Below are 20,963 nucleotides of genomic sequence, written 5' to 3' on the forward strand. Positions count from 1 at the left end.
GATGGTCTTAAGTTTTTCATGATTTACCCCAAAATTATCAATGAAATGAAACCCCTGATGGAATTTAACATCAAATATGAGGTAGACTCTTAAACACTAAAAAAGAGAGCCATTAAGGTTGCCCCTACCTTAACTGCTACTACTACTACTATTGCTACTACTCCTAAAGTTATTCATTTTTATAACAAGATGGAAAATGACAAAACTTTAGAATTTTTTGAGGTTGCCCCTACCTTAACTGCTACTACTACTACTACTGCTACTACTCCTAAAGTTATTCATTTTTATATCAAGATGGAAAATGACAAAACTTTAGAACTTTTTCAAACTCATAAAAATCAGAAAGTAATGGGTGAAATTCTTAAAATACTGACAGTTTTTTAAGGTCGGTCGATCTTCCAAAATTACTGTTGTACTACCTAAAACCCAATGAAGAAATTAGGATAGAATGTTTTATACGAAGTCTATACGGGTTAGAAAATAAAAGGAATTGGTTTAAAATGAAAACTCCAAAGAAAATGAATCTGATCTGCTTGAAACCTCTCTTATCCTCTCCTGAGTTGGAGTGTGCTTCATTCACTCCCTGTAGTATAAGAGAAATAAATCTCATATAAGATAGTCGAGTCATTCTCATCTTTGTTTGAATATGAACCTTCTAACATAAGAAAGAAAAAAATTCTGTATAAACCGACTCCGTGGATTTTTTGAATGAATAACAAAAAAGGGAAAAGTGTGATGTTTCAGAAATCCTTAAAGCTAAAGGAGGTATCATATCTCTAAAGGAAAGGGGGAAGATTTTGCAACAACAGAGAATCCTATGACAGAATTAGGGATTTCAAGGGAATTCCTTTGTACAAATTAATAAAAAGAAAACTTGTCCTCACTATCCTAAGCATAAAATGGTTAGACGCTCTTTTAGGGGATCATGAAAGGGTGGCCTTCTTTAGCCAAAAATGGTATGGTGACATATACATGGATTTGGTTTCTCCCATGTGGCTTGGGTAAGGTTTCATGGCCAAGCAAGAAAACAAGTATGCTAGAAATTTTTCTAAGACTAATTGCCTCGGTCCCTGTAGGATCGACATTCCGAACTCAAAAATCCGATATTACTGATACGACACATGCACTTGCATTAGCCCCCAGAGTGTGAGTGCACTTGGAAGCGGTTTCAAGATATAATTAACTATGAGAGTTTTTGTTCGTAGGGATACTAGATATCATAATAAATAAATCCTATCATACCCCCCACCCTCCCGCGTGCTTAATATAACGAAAAACCCTGGGTCCACAGACCCAAAAGCATGAAGGTTTTTATGATTTGAATGATTAGATTTATTTTAAGATAATATTTTTATACCATAGAGTAGTATATTATTCTATGAATGACACATGCGATCATTTAGATAGAATTTTTTTGATATTTACGGTGAATATTCAAACTTGCACCCAAAAAATTCATCCACCGCCTCTATTCTCGACTCATCTCATAAAAAAAAACATCCTAAAAGAATTTGAAAAAACTATGTTAGTTATTTAGCATATTCATTTTATTTTCCTTTATTTTACTCTTTTCATCCTCATGCTCACCTTTATTTTTTAGGCTAAGGTAATATGCTGACTTTGTAAGAGAGATTAAATGAGAAGGGGAACTAAAAAATGAAACACAATAAATGAAGTAAAAGCTAAGACAAAACAAAATAAAATAAAATGCCATTGGAGCCACCACTTGAACCATAGATGATACAAAGTGAGACATGGCGGCAACAGTCAGCTCTTAAAGCCTATGTGACAAAGTGCTATATGGTGGAAGCCACATTTAAATCTTTATAAAATTGTGAGAATATTTGACTAAAATGGGCAATAACATGAGCATTGAGTGTCTGGTTTGTTTATATTGATTACTTACTTGAAGTTATCATTTGACAACCCTAATTATAATTATAATAGGTTAAACAAATATTAATTTTTTATAATAGTCTTTTCAATTGCGAAAAGTGAAACTTTATAACTACAATTACATAATGGATTGTTTTAACTAGACTAGGTTCTATGTTTTGTCCCCTTCCTGACTTTTCATTTAAACATATTACTATATATTATGACTTTTATCTATTTGTATATAGAACATTTATATTAAAATAAGGCATCATTTTTCCCTGCCATTAAAACTTTTATAGCTAACAACAAGTGTTAAGGAGATTAAAGTTTATTTAAGTATTATATTTTTAAATAAATGAGAATTTCAGGTTTAAATTACGTTATTTAAATGATATATTTTAAGTTATTATTTATTATTCATATTATATGTTTAAAACATGAGTGTCCGTTAATTTTTTTTATTTAATTAGACACACACATATGATAAGTTTGACACATAATAGGTGTTTGATGAACAAGTGCATTTTTTTAACATAACACACTTCAGTATTATAATGCCTCAACACATTATAAGTTGTTTCTCTTCACAATGATTTTAGGTCAATTTCATTAAACCACATTAAATTTTAATTCTATTTATTCTTTATCATTTTACCTTCATTCAAATATTTAATTTTACTCTTTAGTAGTAATAGTGATTTTTCTATCTCTTTAATGAACCTCGATGGAACTCTATATTCATTATCCTCTATTTTATTAAATTTGCAGCTAATTATATGCATTGATGTTGATAGATGGTAAGCATTGCTGTTGATGGATAACTAATGTATGCTATGATGCCTCAAATTCTGTGAAGTGTCATCAATCATGTAAGTATACATGCCAATCAAGTAATATATGGAACTAGAGTCCTTGTATTGATCCCATGAGAGACATGCTTACTTTTCATTCAAGTTAAAGTTCTAGTTTACTAATTATTAGCTTAACTTGCTTGAAAGGTCAAAGGTTGAGTGAATTTCAAAGTTACTAATATTAAACTTTGCTAAAAGAAAAATGTTAGTAAATATGGTGGAGGTTTCTATTAAGTTAAAAGCTATACCTTGGATTGAATTTTAGAAATCTTGGTTTAACTAAGTGATCATGATAAAGGCGATAAAGACCAATAATCTTCCTTCTTAGCCCCCTCTTTATAGTCTATAGAGGTTTGTAAAATTTCAATTTAGTTAAATAAATCTTAAGTATTTTCCCATGATTCTGAATTTTCCTTCGCAATTACACTGACATAGAAGTAATATTCCTTTTTTTTCTAAAATTTTGTATTAACTAATTGTTTCAATAGCATACGTTTAGAGTACTAGATTACAACATATTTTAACAAATTAACTGGTCAAGTTAAGAGTCAAAGGGATGCAACAATTTAAAATATCACCATTCAGAAAGTTTAATTCAATCACATAATAATGTTAAACTCTAGATTCCTCTACTGCAAATTCAAGGGGAAAAAATAGATATATGTTCTACTAATGCTTTGAAAACAAAAATATTATTTCATTAATTAAAGAGAATGAAATATAAAAGTTTTGAAAAGAGAGAATCCTATAGAGTACAACAATGCTACCATCTGACTTCCTTCTCCACAAAAACTGCAGAGTAACATGTAATTTCTCACTCATACCCTCACAAAACTTTCCTCTCTTTCTTTCAGACTTTCGAATTCACGTGATAGTCCAAAAAGACTACTAATTCTTTCTATTATATGAATTTAAGCTTTCATCTGAGAAACAATGTGAATTGAGACGTCAAAATCATAATCCCATGCATACGGGTGTTGGGCACCCAAGATTTGCTCCCATTATCTTGATCCTATTGATTTGGGCACTTGGGCACCTAGGACGGGCCCCTAGACACCTGGTCCTCTGGTTATGGGTGTCTTTGGTGCCTAACATCTTGGTGCTCTTAATCGAGGTGCTTGGGCACCGATTCAGTCCTTGGCACTTCAATTCAGCTTCTTTGCTCCCCAAGTTGCCTAATCTCATGTACACTGCATATAAAATCACAAATAACATGAAAAAGCCTAGAAATGACCAAAATGAAGGTAAAAATAACATAAAAATACTACAGACATTTGATACTCATCAATCGTCATCAGGTGCTAATGTGTAGAGCATTAGAATTTTTTCGAGTTTTTAAAATATCTCCACCAGAATTCTCTCTCGGTGCGCCCTTACCACAACATATAGCAAATCAACGATCTATTCATAATTATTTTCAGAGGGCAGGGGAATCTAAGTCTTTTTATCTAAAATTCATGACATTATCAGACTATCTTAATTTAACTTATAATTTGTTTAATATTTAAAGGCATCTTAGATCTTTGATAATATCAAAGTTGATTAACCATTGGTTTCTCATAATAATTCTCTTAGCACTAATGTTCATTTAACTCATGTCAAGATATCCTTGCCCAAATAGATTTTTATTATCAAGGCATTTAAGTGATATTCGTTCAATTTCATCAAAACAAAAGTTCAAATGATTTAGGAGTCTATATGAAACTGTCAAAATCTAGCTATGCAAATACATTGATTTTGAAAAATATACCAAAATTGTTAAATGATAAGCAATGTATGATAACAAGCCAACACTAAACAAATGATTCAATAAAAATGTATTAATTAAAAGGAATATTTGCATGCATACAACTAAATTTTTAAGTATTGACACATCTAACACCTAGACTTCAATTTTTTACATCTATGTCACTCTAACTATGCATGAAAATTTATGTTTCATTAATACAATAGTTATTTTGATGTGATACTAAAAATTTGAGTGAAATGTACGTATAAATCAAATAGCTTGTAGCGCTTTCCCGCGCGGACCCCAGCGGTTCTAGTGGTTCCTCCTAACCTGCTATTTCCGTCTCACAGCATGCGACCTCTCAAGTTTCCATCACTGTCGCTGTCCGCCTCGAAGGTGTTTGATCAAAGGCCAAAACAACCACCAACACATTTTCTCTGTTCCTTCTACTTCCATCCTTTCATTGGCTGGCGACGTGCAAAAGAATCAATGCCGTGCTCTATCTCTCTCTCTCTCCCCCCACGTGTTCCACTCTTCATCCTTTCTAATAAATTACGTCGAAGAAGAAAGAACCGTCTTAGAGAAGATCATGCCATAATCACCGCAGTTAATTCTCTTCCGGCATCTACTCGTCTGTTATAACTGAACAATGATTACCTCAAATTTCGAAGAGGTTTGGAAATGTTAATGTATTTTGATGACTTTTCATTTTCCAACTATAATTCCATAAATATTCCGTAATGACATCGAAAAAATCAGATCTTTATTCTCCTATTCAACGCCTATAAACTCCTCTCCGTCCCTCACTTCCCTCAGTTGACCACCAAGACAAAAGGAGCCAATGACTGCTTCCTCTTTCTCTACTATATTGGCGCTTTTTGCCGCAGTACATGGATTGGCTGCAGCTGCGGCGGCAGTAACCACCACTTTGCCGCAACAGCAGAAGCTTGACCAGATCGATCGTCTCCCCGGACAGCCCACTGTGGAGTTCAACCAGTACTCGGGATATGTAACCGTAAACGCGAACGCCGGCCGAGCGCTCTTCTACTGGTTTGTTGAGGCTCCGGTTGCATTACAGCCTGCCCCGCTCGTTCTGTGGCTGAACGGCGGTCCGGGCTGTTCTTCCATCGCGTATGGCGCGTCCGAGGAGCTGGGTCCTTTCCACATCCACCCCGATGGCAGGACTCTGTTCCTTAACCCCTATGCGTGGAACAATGGTTTGTCTTAGAGAAGAGATCTGCTCAGATTTGACTTGAATCGATTTGCTTTGTCTTAAAAATTTCATCTTTATTAAATTTTATTGCTGATGGCAGTGGCTAACATTCTGTTTCTGGAGTCACCGGCGGGGGTAGGCTTCTCCTATTCCAATAGAACCTCGGATCTCTACACGGCTGGAGACCAGCGGACAGGTTGTTTGTGTTTCAAATTCGGCCTTGAAATTTTGCCATTTGAGAATATTCTGGAATCCATTTCCCTCCTTTCTAAAAGTTCTTCCTTTGATGCAGCGGAGGATTCTTATACTTTCCTTGTGAGTTGGTTCGAAAGATTCCCCCAATACAAGTTCAGGGATTTTTATATAGCAGGGGAAAGCTATGCAGGTGAGTTGAAAAGGCTTCAGTCTTTTTCTTCTCCTGTCTACTTTTAAACAATCCATGAATTGTGCCTAGTCTCTTCATCGCTTTTCTTATCTTTCTCAGGTCACTATGTTCCTCAACTTTCTCAAATTGTCTACAGAAAGAACAAAGGAGTTCAGAGGCCTAGCATTAATTTTAAGGGTTTCATGGTATTTTTCAATTTAAACAGTGTTTCTTAACTTTGCTGCTTGATTGCAACATGAACTGTAATTTTTCCAAGTCCTTTATTAGTTATCATTATCTTAGGTGGGCAATGCTGTCACTGATGATTATAATGATTTTCTTGGAACTTTTGAGTATTGGTGGACTCATGGGCTGATATCAGATGCGACCTATAATGGCCTGAAGGTTGCTTGCATAACACAATCATCACAGCATCCATCCTCAGACTGCTTAAAGCTACAAGATGCTGCTGAAGATGAAATGGGAAACATTGATCCATACAGCATATACACTCCTAGTTGTAACATCTCCACTTCATCTCTCAGACAAAAATCACGAGGCCGCTATGTTAGTTCTCACTTCCCAGCAAATAAAATCTAAACTTTAACTGTTTCGTGATGAAACATTCAAATCTTTGAAAAAAAAAAACAACAATGTGGATACAATTTCATCTCTTTAGAAGAATGAATCTGTATATTTTGTTTGCATTTTTTTTTCTTGATTTCAGCCTTGGATGTCGAGGGCTTATGATCCTTGTACAGATAGATACGCTCAGGTGTATTACAACCACCCTGAAGTGCAGAGAGCACTCCATGCCAATGTCACTGGGTTGAATTATCCTTGGGAAGACTGCAGGTTTGATGTTCAAGACTTCAGTAATTTGAAATTTCTGTTGTAATTTGACCTTAATACAATTTCTTTTATTTTATTTGTATGCTATGATAGTGATATAGTGGGGCAGTATTGGGCTGATTCACCAAGATCCATGCTGCCTATATACAGAGAGCTCCTTGCAGCTGGCCTGCGGATTTGGGTTTTCAGGTATGAATGCTCACTTTTCATCAAGGTTGTCAAACACATTTTCCATAACTTAAATTGGTATGGATGATGGAGATTTGTATAGATTCTATGCTGTGATATGCAGTAATTATTAATTTTGCAAGTGAGTATCATACATTGTTGAAAACTAACTAATCATCATTAAGAAATACAAACCAACTAAATATTTTAATACTGGTTGGATTTTTAAATCAATGGAACTGAGGGACATGCCTTTTTTTTTAGTGTCGCGATATGATTGGATGACTGAAGTTTGCCTTCATAGACAGAATTTTGTTTTTCTTTAATGAAGATAAGAACTATTGTACTCTTTTTAGATCTACCTGGGCTTCTTTGATAAACATGGAAGCCTAAAATTTAATTTAATAGTATTAGAGTCGTGAGAAATGCCACATTGTCCTGCTTGTAGCCCTCCAAAAGTTTTGTTGTGTTGTTTCTGAGTTATCATAAAGAGATTTGGTGCAATGGAAATATGATATTAGTTCATGAAAACTTGAAATCTTCACGGAGTAAAGCATGAGGAATTATTCCAATTTGAATTATTAATCTAGATTCTTGTTTGTGCGCATGATTTCTACTTTTAAACTCATGTGTGGTTGTGTTTTCTCCATGGATTCTGAGTAGTTTTCTTTATCTTTTTCCTTAAAATGATAAGTGATTAAGTATTTGAAGGAAGTTGTGATAAGTATTATACTTCAATGTTGAAAGAAGTTGTGATGATTTAAAACCTCGTACTTCATCTACTTCTTTATTTGGTCAATTAAGATGTTAGAAACTGTTGTGAGAACATGTCAGATCTGAGATGGTATTGTCTCAGTCAATAAATGGTTAGAATCACATATTAATTTCATGTTCATGGAATGTAGTTCATGTGGTTGAGTGCAAATAAATAGGGAAATAAACTTTTCAAGGGTATAGAATTTGAGGACTTTAGAGTGACAAGCTAAAGCCCCCAATTTGATTTATAGTTTTTGGTTTTGATACGAGATGTTAGCCCCTAGGTTTGTTGGTTAAATCCAAATGCAAGGAATTATTTATTTCTACCATCTATAAATTGCTTGCGTTGGTTAAATCCAATTGGGGTTGCCGAGAAGGGGAAACTATTCATCTCTACCACCATTAATTTGCTTCTCTTGGTTAGAATCCAATTTCAGACAGGGTGAATGGGAGAGGATATGGGAGAAATGTATAAAAGGGAAGCGGCGGGCTACCCGAGAGGGAAGCGGCGGGCTACCCGAAGAGAGAGAGGTGCCAAAATACTCCCCAACCATTTTAGTCCCCGATTTTAAAAAGTGTCAAATTAGTCTCAAACTATTGGAAAAAAGGTTGAACTAGTACCACCGTTAAAAAAAAATATGAAATTGAAGTTCGGGGTATTAAAAAGAGGGGGTATTTTTGGAATTACATTTTTTAGGATGTCATGGGCCAAAATTCAAGAATAAAAGTGTTAGACATGCATCAAATAATTATGGTTATATAAACATAACCAACACGATTAAATTTGTTTAATTATAATTATTTTAAAAATATCAAATAATTAAAAATATCAATGATTGGTACCCCCTCCTTCAAAGAGCATTAATGTAATTTATTAATAATTTTTATAATTACAATAACTTTTGGTGACAAATACTATTGATGAAACTAAAGACGCTTTTATTTCATACTAGTGCTAGATGTGATTTTGTCTCTTAAACCAATTTCTTAGTCTAATATACATGCATGCATTTATGCATATATATCTCTGTGTGTGTGTGTGTGTGTGTATATGTGTCGCATACTTTGATCATTTGGTCGGGCATCTGCTTGTCAGTTTTAAATCTCCTCTGGTCTGGGGTTCGATTCTTCTCGACGGAGGGTGTGATACTTGAATTGTTAGACACATCGGGATGGTCGGGGCTCGTATAATAGCCTTAGGACATTCTTTTATATATATATATATATACCTATATATATATATATATATATATCGGAGGCTATGATACAAGCCCCTAACCACCCTTTTGTGCCTAACCACTCGATCCCGGCTGCAAGACAGGTGCTCTCAGGCGGAATCAAACCTGACTTACGCTAAGCTGCACTATCAATGAGTTATGGCGAGCGGCACACGTGCGTGTATATATATATATATATATATATATATATTTATTTATTTATTTATTTATTTATTTTTATATTTTAAAAAGGTTGATCGTCGATCAACCCCATAGTCTAACCGAGGGGTGGACTCCTTTCAGAAAGTGTGCAATTCAATCCTAAGCAGAGATCGAATCCTTGACCCGAGAGACTTACACCAAAGATCGCAACCAATGAGCCAGGCTAAGGCACACACATATGTGTGTGTGTGTGTCTATATATATATATATATCAATAACACCACTAAACGAACCATTATGTGCTAGTTAGGTTTAAATAACCAAAACTATTTAGAACATATCTAACATTTATATTCTTTAACTCTCTCTCTCTCTCTCTCTCTCTATATATATATATATATATATATATATATAATGTTGTTTGTATGAAAATTTAAGATTTCCACATAAACTGCATGGTAACCATGCAGCATTCTTATTACAAATTGACTGAGTTGAGGTCTATAGCAGAAATCTTCTACTTGTTTTAATAGTTTACATGCTTTATTGCATTTGTAATCTTCCATATGGCCTCTAACTTCAGCACTTATTGCTACAGTGGGGACACTGATTCAGTAGTACCATTGACAGCAACTAGATATTCAATCAATGCTCTGAACTTGACAACACTCACTGACTGGTATCCTTGGTATGATAATGGAAATGTAAGTCTAGAACTTTAGCTGCTCTGAGCCATTGCAATGTTTAATTCATGAATTATTTTCTGATCTCTCTATTTGTTTACGTTATCTTTGTTAGGTTGGTGGATGGAGCCAAGTCTACAAAGGCCTGAGCTTTGTGACCATCCGCGGCGCCGGTCATGAGGTCCCCCTCCACAAACCCCGCCAAGCTCTCATACTTTTTAGGCATTTCCTGAAGAACAAGCCCATGCCATCTGTGTAATTATCTTATAAGATTGACCATAGTATCACAAATTCACAATCTTAGATTAATTCACATATTTGGTAATTCTTCCATTGTTGCTGTTAATATTTGAATTCTTCCAGCTATACCAATCAAGGCTGGTAAGGAGCAATAAAGGTCTTTAAACTTTTTTATTCCTGATTTGATTTCATTCAAATTTGCGGGGCAAGTTAAAGGTTGTGAAACTGTATATTTATATTTTTATATGATTTAGAAGGATGATTTTTAAGACCTTTGTTCTTGATATGTATGTTATAACTACTCAATATATTTATATATCGAGATACTCCCAATATTTATATTCCTTTTCACCTGTCATTTACTAAATCCTATAGTGGGTATTTGTAGATTTTGTTGGCCTCAGTGTACGTTGTCATTTACTAAATTCTATAGGGGGTATTTGAAGATTTTGTTGGCCTCAGTATACGTACTCTTTGGTTTACTTGGATGGAAGGAAAGAAAAATGAGATTCTGGTAGCTTAATCGTTGATGATGATTTATGAGTACTTAGACATTGGTCTAGACATTTGGGATTTTTTTTCTCATATTATTTATCTCATCCATAGCCCAAGTATATTTTCAATGAGATAATGTATTGGTGTTTAGGGGAAAAAACAGATTAAACAGCCATGTTATATTCAGCTTGATTTTGTAAACATCTATGAGAGGACTCTGCAATTTGTATTATTATTCTTGCTTGTGTGATGGTCACCACAAATCTAAACGACCAAAAAAAAAAAAAAAAGAAACACATTAAAAATGCTAAATTTGTGACGTGAATTTTGTGAGTCCCGCTTATCATTTGAAGGTTTTGACCTTTAAAACAATCTTATAATAGATTTTATATTACAAGTTGTGTGCTATGATTTTATTGGATTTCTTCTAATTATTTCCTTTAAAGATAGATGTCTCACTTCTGTTTTGTGCAAATCATTCCACTTGTATTCTATTATTTGATATAGTGAATTCTCTTTCTCTGGCCTTGTTTTTCCCATCTTGAGTTTTCGCGTAAATTTTGTGTATTCTTTCTTTTGCTTATTTTATTATTTGTTGCTATCGATTAAATATTAAGTTCTAACAAGTTGTATCAGAGCCAATGTTGTTGATGTCAATAATATAGTATGACATCCCTCTTTTAGACCACAACACCAGATTTTCTCTTTGGGAGGTTAAAATGCATGCAGTCTTAGCGCATATGATGCATTTAGACGATATGCTACTTGGGTTCAAAAAAATGCCCTTATCATGGAAGATAGGGGAGAATAGTAAAGATCAAATGAATCTTTCTAAAATTCATCTCCATACATCAAATCAGATTTCACATGATGCTTTGATGGAGAAGACTAATGTTGGTTTGTGGCTCAAATTAGAACAATTCTGCATGACTAAAAGTTTCACCATGAAATTGTATTTGAAATAACATTTGCACTCTCATAGAATGACAAAATGTGCATCTGTTATAGATCACTCAACTATCTTTAAGAAAATCTTCTCTAATTTGGAAGTCGTACAAGTTAAGTATAATGAAGAAGATTTGGTATTAATCATTTCGTGTCCAGTGCCTTCATCATATACAATGTTTAGAGATGCCTTCTTTTATGGGCGAGGACTTTTTCTCTATATGAAGTATATGATGTTTTATTTTCTAAAGAGAATATAAAGCAACTTGTGGATGAACTCGTTGCTCAAAGAGAAGACCTTATCGTTTGAGGTAAAACTCATGAAAGAAGTTTTTATGCTTATATAAAGAGCATATCAAAATCTAGAAGAAAGGATAAGATCTGTGATTTTTAAAAGAAAAATGGGTATATAAAATCTGAATGTTAAAAATTACATAATAAAAATAAGAAAGTAAATATAATTTAGAAAGAAAAACGACATATCTTTCTGGTGAAGCCCTTGTTGTTGAAGAAGCTAATAATCATGGTGACTCCTAGTTGTCTCCGACGGGGAACCTTGTGATATTTGGGTTCTTGATTTAGCTTGCACTTTTCATATGTGTCCCAATCGGGATTGGTTTTCAACATATGAAATTACGTCAAAGGGCATCGTGGTAATGGGTAATAACGATAATCGGTGTTAGAACTACTAGAATCAATATTTTTTATGAATCCATTAGAGCATGTGGAGATGTGAAATATGACTCAGATCTGAATGAAAATCTAAATTCTTTAAGTACTTTGCTAAAGGGTACAAGTACTTTGGTGAAGTTGGAGTTTTAAAGCAGGGCAAGGAATCTCTTATTATGGTGACGGGACAGAAGAAGGCTGTTGGACTATATGTCTTGAAAGGCTCTACTATGGTAGGTGATGTAACAATTGCTACTTCTTTCATGTCAGTAGATGAAGCAACTTGACTTTGACTTCTGAGGCTTGGGCATATGAGTGAGAATGGGATGATTGAATTGAACAGAAGTGAACTTCTAACTGGTTAAAACATTACTAAATTGAATTTTTGTGAACATTATGTATTTAGAAAACAAAAAAGAGTTAAGTTCAATTCTAGCTTTCACAATATTAATAGAAAGTTAGATTATATACATTTTGCCATTTAGGGACCATCTATAGTAACATCTGAATGATGCATCAGATATGCTAATGTTCATCGATGATTGCTCCAGAAATATTTGTGTTTTTCTTGAAGTCGAGGAACGATGTTTTTACTATATATAAAAAATGAAAGATCATAATCGAGATGCATAATGAAAAACAAACAATTTTATCTACATTAATAATGGTTTGGAGTTTCATTCATGAGAATTTAATACTTTCTTCAAATCAGAATGAACTATGAGGGACTTAACAGTCCGACACACATCTCAGGAAAATGATGTGGCAAAGTGAATGAACATGAATATAATTGAGAAGGTTCATTGCATAATATCCATTGTTAAGCTACTTAAGACATTTTAGGTTGAAGTTCCCTCTGCGGTATGTCACTTGGTGAATCACTCTCCCTCCATTTACATTAACAAGAAAACTCTATAAGAGATTTGATCGTGTAAAGTTTCAGATTACTCTAATTTAAGATTTTTCTGTTATCCCACATATGCTTGTATTAATAATGGTAATTATAACCTAGATCTATAAATTGTGTATTTTTTTATTATAAAACTGAAGTTAGGGGTTATAAGTTATGGTGCTGAGAAACTAAGAAAATGTTTGTTAATAGATATATTATATACAACATATACTCTTGCATAGTGAGTTTCCCATATTACATATCACATACACTACAGAATCTAAAAATGTTGATCAGAAGAAAATTTCTACTAGACAAGTGGAGCTTTAGATTGGTACATGTATTTCCTGAGGCATAATTTTTTATTCAAATTCAGATAATCATCATGAGACTGTTTTTCTACCATCACAAAAACAACCATTGCAATATTCTACTTCCAAGAATAAAACAAGAAAAGAAACTAAGCCGCCTTAGAAGTATGGTGAATCTAATTTGACTGCTTATGTTCTAAATGTAGTTGAAGTTGTCGAGTGCGATGAAAAATTTTCTAGCTATAAAAAAGCTATGAATTCAATTAACTCTAATAAGTGAATGTTCGTTATGCAAAAGGAGATTCAATCCCTATAAAAAGGTGGAGCATGGGATTTGGTAAAATTACCTTTGTTGAACATGGGTGTTTAAGAAGAAAGATGATAAACCTGGATTTGAAGATACCTAATATAAGATTAGGCTTGCTACAAAGGGATTCAGTGAAATTCCATGTGAAGACTTTACAAATTTATTCTCTCCGGTAGTCAAACATAGCTTAGTTCAAGTTTTACTTAGTGTTGTGGCTAACCATGATAGTGAGCTTTAACAGTTAGATTTAAAGACTGCATTTTTTGCATTGAGAGCTTGAAGAAGAGATCTATATACATCATTTTGAGAGTTTCATAGTTACAGAAAAAGAAGACTATGTTTGTTTGTTGAAGAAATCTCTTTACAATTTGAAACAATCTTTTAGACGGTAGTATAAGAAATTTGACTCATTCATGCTCATGAGTTTAAGAGAAATAGTTATGATAATTGTGTTTTCATCAAGATAAATCATAAAGGATCATTTATCTGCTTCTACTTGCTCTTATATGCTGATAATATGTTGATAACCACTAAGAAAAAAAATATCAAAATGTTAAAAGCTCAACTTAGCTGTAAGTTCAGGATAAAAGATTTGGAAGTTGCAAAGAAAATACTTAGTATGAAGATTCAAAGAGATAGAAATGCAAGTAAATTATTTCTGAGTAAAAAAGGGTACATTGAAAAAGTTTTGCATATTCTTAATTTACAGAATGCCAAGCCTGTCAGTACTCCATTAGTTGCATTTCAGACCTTTATCAACTTTATGTTCTCAATTTAATGATGTGATTGAATATATGTCTTGAGCTTTATATTCCAATGTTGAAGGATCTCTTTTGTATGATATTGTATGTTCTTGTCCAGATTTATCATATGTAGGCAGTATAATTACTAGATATATGAGTAATCCAAGTAAAGAATATTGGAAAATAATTTAATGAATTCTCAACTATCTATTTGAAACAAAAGATGTTTAATTAAAATTTTGGAGGACTACATATCAAGTCATTGGCTATGTTGATTTAGATTTTTTTTTTAGATCTTGATTGAAGGAGACCACTTACAGGGTACATGTTTACTATTGGTGGTTGTGTGATTAGCTATAAGTTTACTTTACATACAATAATGACACCATCTACAATTGAAGTTGAGTACATGTCAATTACTGGAGTTTGCGAAGAAGCGCTTTGGCTACAAGATCTATTTGAAGAGCTTAGTGAAGATTTGAAAGTAACCACACTAATTTGTGATAATTATAGTGTTATTTATCTCTGCAAAGATCAAATGTTTTATGAAAGAACTCAACGTAATGGTTGTTCGTTATCACTTTATTTATGAACTTATCTCTTATGGTGATATTGTTGTGAGAAAGGTCGGTCCCCATGATAATTCTGTGGATAAAATGACTAGAATACTTCTAATAGCCAAGTTTGAGCATTTTTTAGACTTGGTTAGTATTCATTCCTGATCATTAGAGCTTTGTGGAAGAGCTGGAGAAAGTTTCTTCCAACTTTTTTTTCGAAATTCGCTTCAAGGTAGAGATCGTTATGTTTGTGACTCGAATTTTGTGAGTCTCGTTCATCGTCTCACAAGGAAATTATGATCATACGGATTGAGGCTTCAGAAGAAAACTGTGACCACACATATTGAAGATTTCAACAATTCGATCAAGTTTATAATAATTTTTAGATTCTAATTCGTGTGTCATTATTTTATTGGCTATGTTTTAATTATTTTATTTAAAGGGATCCTCTTAAAATTATAAATCTCTTTCTTTCGTATTGTGTAAAATACTCTCCATTTGTATTCTCTTATTTAATATACTGAGTTCTTCTCATATGCCCACAGTTTTTCCCATCCTGGGGTTTTCACTTAAAACTTGTCGTATTCTTTCTTTTTTTTTAATTTTATTATTTGCTGGGTCGATTAAATATCAAGTTATAACAAAGAGTCTGTATGAGATCAATTTATCTTTTTATTTTATTTTTTTGTTTTTTAACATAATTTTTTTTTATTTTTTTAAAAAAATATTCAAAACATCTAAAAATACTTTTCAATATTTTTAAAAATAACCAAACACTACAACACATTATTAAATAAATATTTTTGGCCGAGAAAAATACAATTTTTGAAAGTAAAGGATAACGGGGAAGGGAATTTATAAAAATATTATTTAACAGAATAACTATAACTAATTAAGAGAAGTTTTGATTTTTTTTTTCCATCCTGATTCGCTAGAATTTGTTTGGCTTGATAAGACATTGACGTAAACAAGCATGTTTCTAGACCAGTATTATTTTGTCATGTTTTTTGATGTATCCGGTTCATTAATCGGCCTAAGGGGACTAAGTTTTAAGTTATTATATTTTATTTTATTTTTAAGCCATCATATTTATAAGGACATGATATTATAATTACTGTTATTTCTATTAAACATTTATTTACGTTCACTTGGAGGAATCCAACCTTGTTCATATTCGTGTATGTTATTGGATTAGTAAATCAAGTTGCGAAATTGAGACAAGAAAAGGAAAAGCAATATAAACAGCTCGTCGGCTGGTTCGCTAAGTTACCGAGCCGAACACGAACAACATGAACAAATATTTGTTCGTTAGTGTTCGGCTCGTTTTGGCTCGAGTACTACTAATCAAATATATATATATCTTTGCTGAGTAGTATTTAAAAAAAAAAGAAACTAATTTACTACAATGCTACAAAGATTTATAATCAATTAAATGTATTAATTAAAAAAAATAGGATAAAAATTATTAAATTAGATTCAAATGATGTTTTGAATCTTGCCACAGTCCTTAACATCTTATGGCTACGTGATTAGAGTTGTTGGAATGAATCTTTGTTTGTGAAAACTCTTTGTTCGTAAGCGGTTTGTGTTCGGCTCGATAAGTAAACGAGCCAAATACGAACACACTTTTTGAGCTCGAAATATAAACGAGCCACGGATCATTTACACCCCTAATAACATCATCCTCACAGAAATAAAACTTGTTTTAATGCAGCGAGAGGAAAAAAAAAAAAAAAAAAAAAAAAAAAAAAATGAAATTTTCTATTTCCTTTTCATTCACTTCAATGCCAAATGGGATGTAGTTGAAATTATGTATCAGTGAAGATAGCTTGTAGGATAAAAAATGGAAAACCCACATGTTAATGTGGGGTATAATCTTGAAATCTAGTAGTTTATGAAGTATTAATTGAGTTTTGCTATGAACTCATTGGCTATTGTTTGAACCACATAGAATAATAGTTTTTTTGGTTGAAGTTAATAAGATCAATTTTTATAAAAATTATAAGTTAATAAAAAAATATTTAGTAAATTCAACATTAAATAAGCATACTAGAAATTAATTAAATTATTTCAAAGTTTTAGTTAAAAGGAGGATAATTTCAACATGGCATTGACCATGGTTATGACCATGGTTATTCCAAATAAATATTTGTATATCTAGAGATGACATTATAATTTCTTATCATATCAAGTGAAAAAAATTGAACTACCTCATCAAAGTATAATGATTTTTATAATCAAGTTTCTTAGGTGGCCTTTAAGTTATTATTCGTGGGAGCCCAAGCAAAGGTAGTGGTTGTGATCTATGAAAATTCTTCTTCTTATATGGGTATCTTGTTAGCTTTAGTTAATGATTTTTCTTTGGTGGATGTAATGCAACCAACCCAGGGTTTGTTTGAATGACAATCTGGGTTGGGTTGACAAATTAAATTTATGTGTTGTCGTAATTATGTGCATGAAAATTGATTTAAGTTATTTTGCATGAATGATAGTTTAAAAAAAATAGCCCTTTTTGCATGGTTAACATTCTTGCATGATAGCACTCTCACTCTTGTGACAATAATCAAAGCATTACTTTTATTCTTTTTATATGTATATCATGTAATGTCCATATTGAAATACATATTTAAGGAAACTAACAAAGAAAAATAAAATAAAAAATATATATGGAAGAAAATATTGTTAATGATAACTCCCAAACTTTTACTGTCATCTTGGGAATGTATTCATGCTTGAGGTCTAGTGTTCTGATGATTGTCACGTGCAGACTCACCATCGAGTTTTTTTTTTTTTTTTCCCTAGTTCTCTTTGATATGACTTGATGATCCATTACCACCAAAATTAAGTCATGTTAACCACATAGTGTTATGTAACACTTAGCCATATGCATAGTTAAAATGTAAATGTGGCTTTTGCTATTATAATGGGTCTTACGATCATTGAACCCATTTTTTCTTAGATGGACAATATCTCTAAGGTTTGAGGAAAGGTTAGTATGTTCCTGTGCATCTGAAAAAAATGGCATTTGTTTGCCTTATTTTCATAGTGTGATGAGTTTTATAGCTATCTTGTGCTTATAATTAAATTATAAATGTTGATTTTTAAAATATTTATTTTACAATTTTATAATTTTAAAACTTTAAAACTACATCATTTATGGGTTGTACTAACTTTAATAGGATTCATGTTATTTCCTCCCCTATGAATAAGGTTGTTCATGAACCAATGCACTTGATGACAACTCTAACTCCACTCGATTAATAGTCTATCATGTTTGTTCAATTAGTAAACAAGCAAATTTGAACATATTTTGAAAACTTGAAATTTAAAATAACTAAATTTTAATATTGTCTACCAGATTTATTAATGTTCGCGAACTAACTCATTTGTTGTTCAACAAGTAACTCATTAAATGTTATATATTTATACAATATATTATTTCAATAAAATTAGATTAACATGAAGTTATTTAATTCAATATTGAATAATAATATATTATAATTCATTATCAATATGCATATAAATCTAATGCAATTTTTCTTAGTCATTTATTTATTTCATTGAATTAATTTTTAATAATTATTTAAAGTTTTTATTGCTTTTTAGTAAAAAAAGCTTACTTACAACTTATATATTATTTTATTTATTTTGTACAAACTAGATAGATATTAATTTAAAATTTATTCAATTGCTTATTTATTTATATTATAAAATCTTTTGTTAATAACTATATATACAAAATCATGTATTCATTCAATTTTTTGCTTATTTTTTATTTTATATGAAAAATTAAGTGCAAATCAATTTTTAAATTTTATATTAAAAAACATGTACTAATTTTAATTCTTAGCTTGTTCAATTAATATAAATAAGCAAAAGTACATATCAAGGATGAATATTAAAAGACTTAAGCAAGCTGAGTCTTAGCACATATGTGAAAGCTCGAGTCACGCTTAAATTAAACTTGGAAAACTAATGATTCAATGAAACTTAGTTCAATTCATGGCATACTCAACTCACTCAGCTTGAGTACAACCATACCTACAAATATAAAATGTAGTAAGATAAGCGTATGAGAGGCAATATCATCATGTCCCAAATTCATGTGTGGATATTTTCTTTTGATTATTAATCTATTTGAGCAAATTCATAAATTTTTGTATTTTTAATCAGCAAGATTAAGACAAAGATGCAAAAAGATAAAACATACTTCCATTTAAAAAAATAATAATAATAATTTGCAATATTTTTGCAATAATTCACCCCCCTAAATATTTGCAATCTATGAAAAGAAATGAGTTGTTTCCACATCTTCGTTTTTCATGCACATTATATAATGTTATGATATGTGTGGAACTAAATTGAATCAATGCCATGAGAGCTAATTTTGAGTTGTTTAATAGTAAGATATGAAGCCAGCAAGTTAGGTGACACTTTAGACCACAATCTCTCACCATTGACACCCTTTTAGAATTGTTGTTTTGGTCATTCAAGCCAAATATAATCCTAATGTAGTGGTGCCCAATAGATTTTTCAAAGTGTTGATCAATAAATATTTAGAGTATATTTGGGATCAAATTTATCTTTTTGTTCTTTATTCAATTTTATTACTTTTGTTTCTCAATATAGTTTCTAATTATAATTTTTTCTTCTTTTTTACTTTTATTTTTACTAGTAAATAAATTTAATTTTAAAAATATTCTAAATATCTTTTAGATGTTTTAAATATTTTTAAAATCTACTGTTACCATCACATCAGTTTTATTTCAAACGCACTTACCCATTATTTTTAAGTTTGCTATAACATCTTGTAATGATGTATTACATAAAGATGATTGCCAATCTATCTTTTTATGCCAATGAAGCCCATATAAAAAGTTTCTCTATCAATTTGAGCGAGAAATCATAAAGATAATACGAAAACTTATTCATTGTAGTATTAAAGATTCAATTTCTCTTTGGAACCTACTAATAGTCATGATTCTTCTATGGCAAATTTACATACATAATACTACTCAAAATATATTACAATTTATTTATCTAACATCCTAAAAATGCTATTTAAATACATAACATTCTAAATTCATAAATATGATATAAATATGATTTTCTATCACTCAAGTACCTATAGTCCAATGCAAATATGAATTTACAAGCAATAAACAACCATCTCTATCACAACATTCTTGAATATATCATTGTACCAAATTCAATTGTCAAGATTGATCTAACCACAAAAAAGGAAATGAAGATTTTTCTAAATCACATACAATGTTACAATGATGCAACTTCAACTATCTGAAGATATCTTATTGTTATTTGCAGAAATTTAGAGGAGCAAACACAACCTTTTGTTGTTCTGGAGGAAAACAATGCCTAAACATTAAGGAACTGAGGTGCAGACTTGCAGAGGTAAAGGTGTAAAACAGCATGAAATAGTGCTAAATGGCTTTTATAATATTGATAGACAAGCCGGAAAGCTCCAGAAAATTTTCTAGCTGTAGCATATGATTAGGAACTTTAGTCATAACATTAAGAAGTTTGCTACAAATTTATTTTGAAGCATCAAAACTTGCTAAGGATCATTCGGGATCACTATTATTTTTTTTTTATTTTTGTTTATTTTATTTTATTTTATTTATATTTTAATTTCAAATAAAAAAATTTAATGTTAGTTTTTTTAAAAAAAGTAATTCATTGTTGCTTTGGGTATTTCTAAAAATAAATTAAATTGTGTTTAATATATATATATATAATACTTGAAAAATACATTAAAAAAAAAAGCAAAAAAGTCTTACGAGAATTCAGTGAGATGCAATCTGTGAATGGAGAAAATATTAGGTACGGAATCCACATGCATATGAACTCTTTGCACAACAGTGTTGTATACAATTGTATGTGATGTTGTATATAGGGGTGTAAACGAGCCGA

At 31.6% G+C, this 20,963-nt stretch overlaps 1 protein-coding gene across 1 annotated transcript; it reads left to right on the plus strand.

The window, feature by feature from the left end:
- Positions 1–4,768: 4,768 nt before the first annotated feature.
- LOC110020627 (serine carboxypeptidase-like 27) lies at positions 4,769–10,385 on the plus strand. The gene is made up of 9 exons (XM_020718785.1): positions 4,769–5,675; positions 5,772–5,867; positions 5,964–6,056; positions 6,156–6,241; positions 6,339–6,602; positions 6,763–6,890; positions 6,981–7,076; positions 9,789–9,894; positions 9,989–10,385. The coding sequence occupies exons 1-9, from the start codon at positions 5,300–5,302 to the stop codon at positions 10,130–10,132; spliced, it is 1,389 nt and encodes a 462-aa protein (XP_020574444.1). The 5' UTR covers positions 4,769–5,299; the 3' UTR covers positions 10,133–10,385.
- Positions 10,386–20,963: the final 10,578 nt, after the last annotated feature.

This window comes from Phalaenopsis equestris, unplaced genomic scaffold (genome assembly GCF_001263595.1).
Source record: "Phalaenopsis equestris unplaced genomic scaffold, ASM126359v1 Scaffold000105, whole genome shotgun sequence".
NCBI classification, from domain to species: Eukaryota; Viridiplantae; Streptophyta; class Magnoliopsida; order Asparagales; family Orchidaceae; genus Phalaenopsis; species Phalaenopsis equestris.

Excerpts from the sequence above, each read along its gene's own strand:
- LOC110020627 (XM_020718785.1), top strand. The coding sequence starts at position 5,300 with ATGACTGCTTCCTCTTTCTCTACTATATTGGCGCTTTTTGCCGCAGTA. Across the intron at positions 5,676-5,771 it reads CCCCTATGCGTGGAACAATG|TGGCTAACATTCTGTTTCTG; the intron begins GTTTGTCTTAGA and ends TGCTGATGGCAG. Across the intron at positions 5,868-5,963 it reads GGCTGGAGACCAGCGGACAG|CGGAGGATTCTTATACTTTC; the intron begins GTTGTTTGTGTT and ends CCTTTGATGCAG.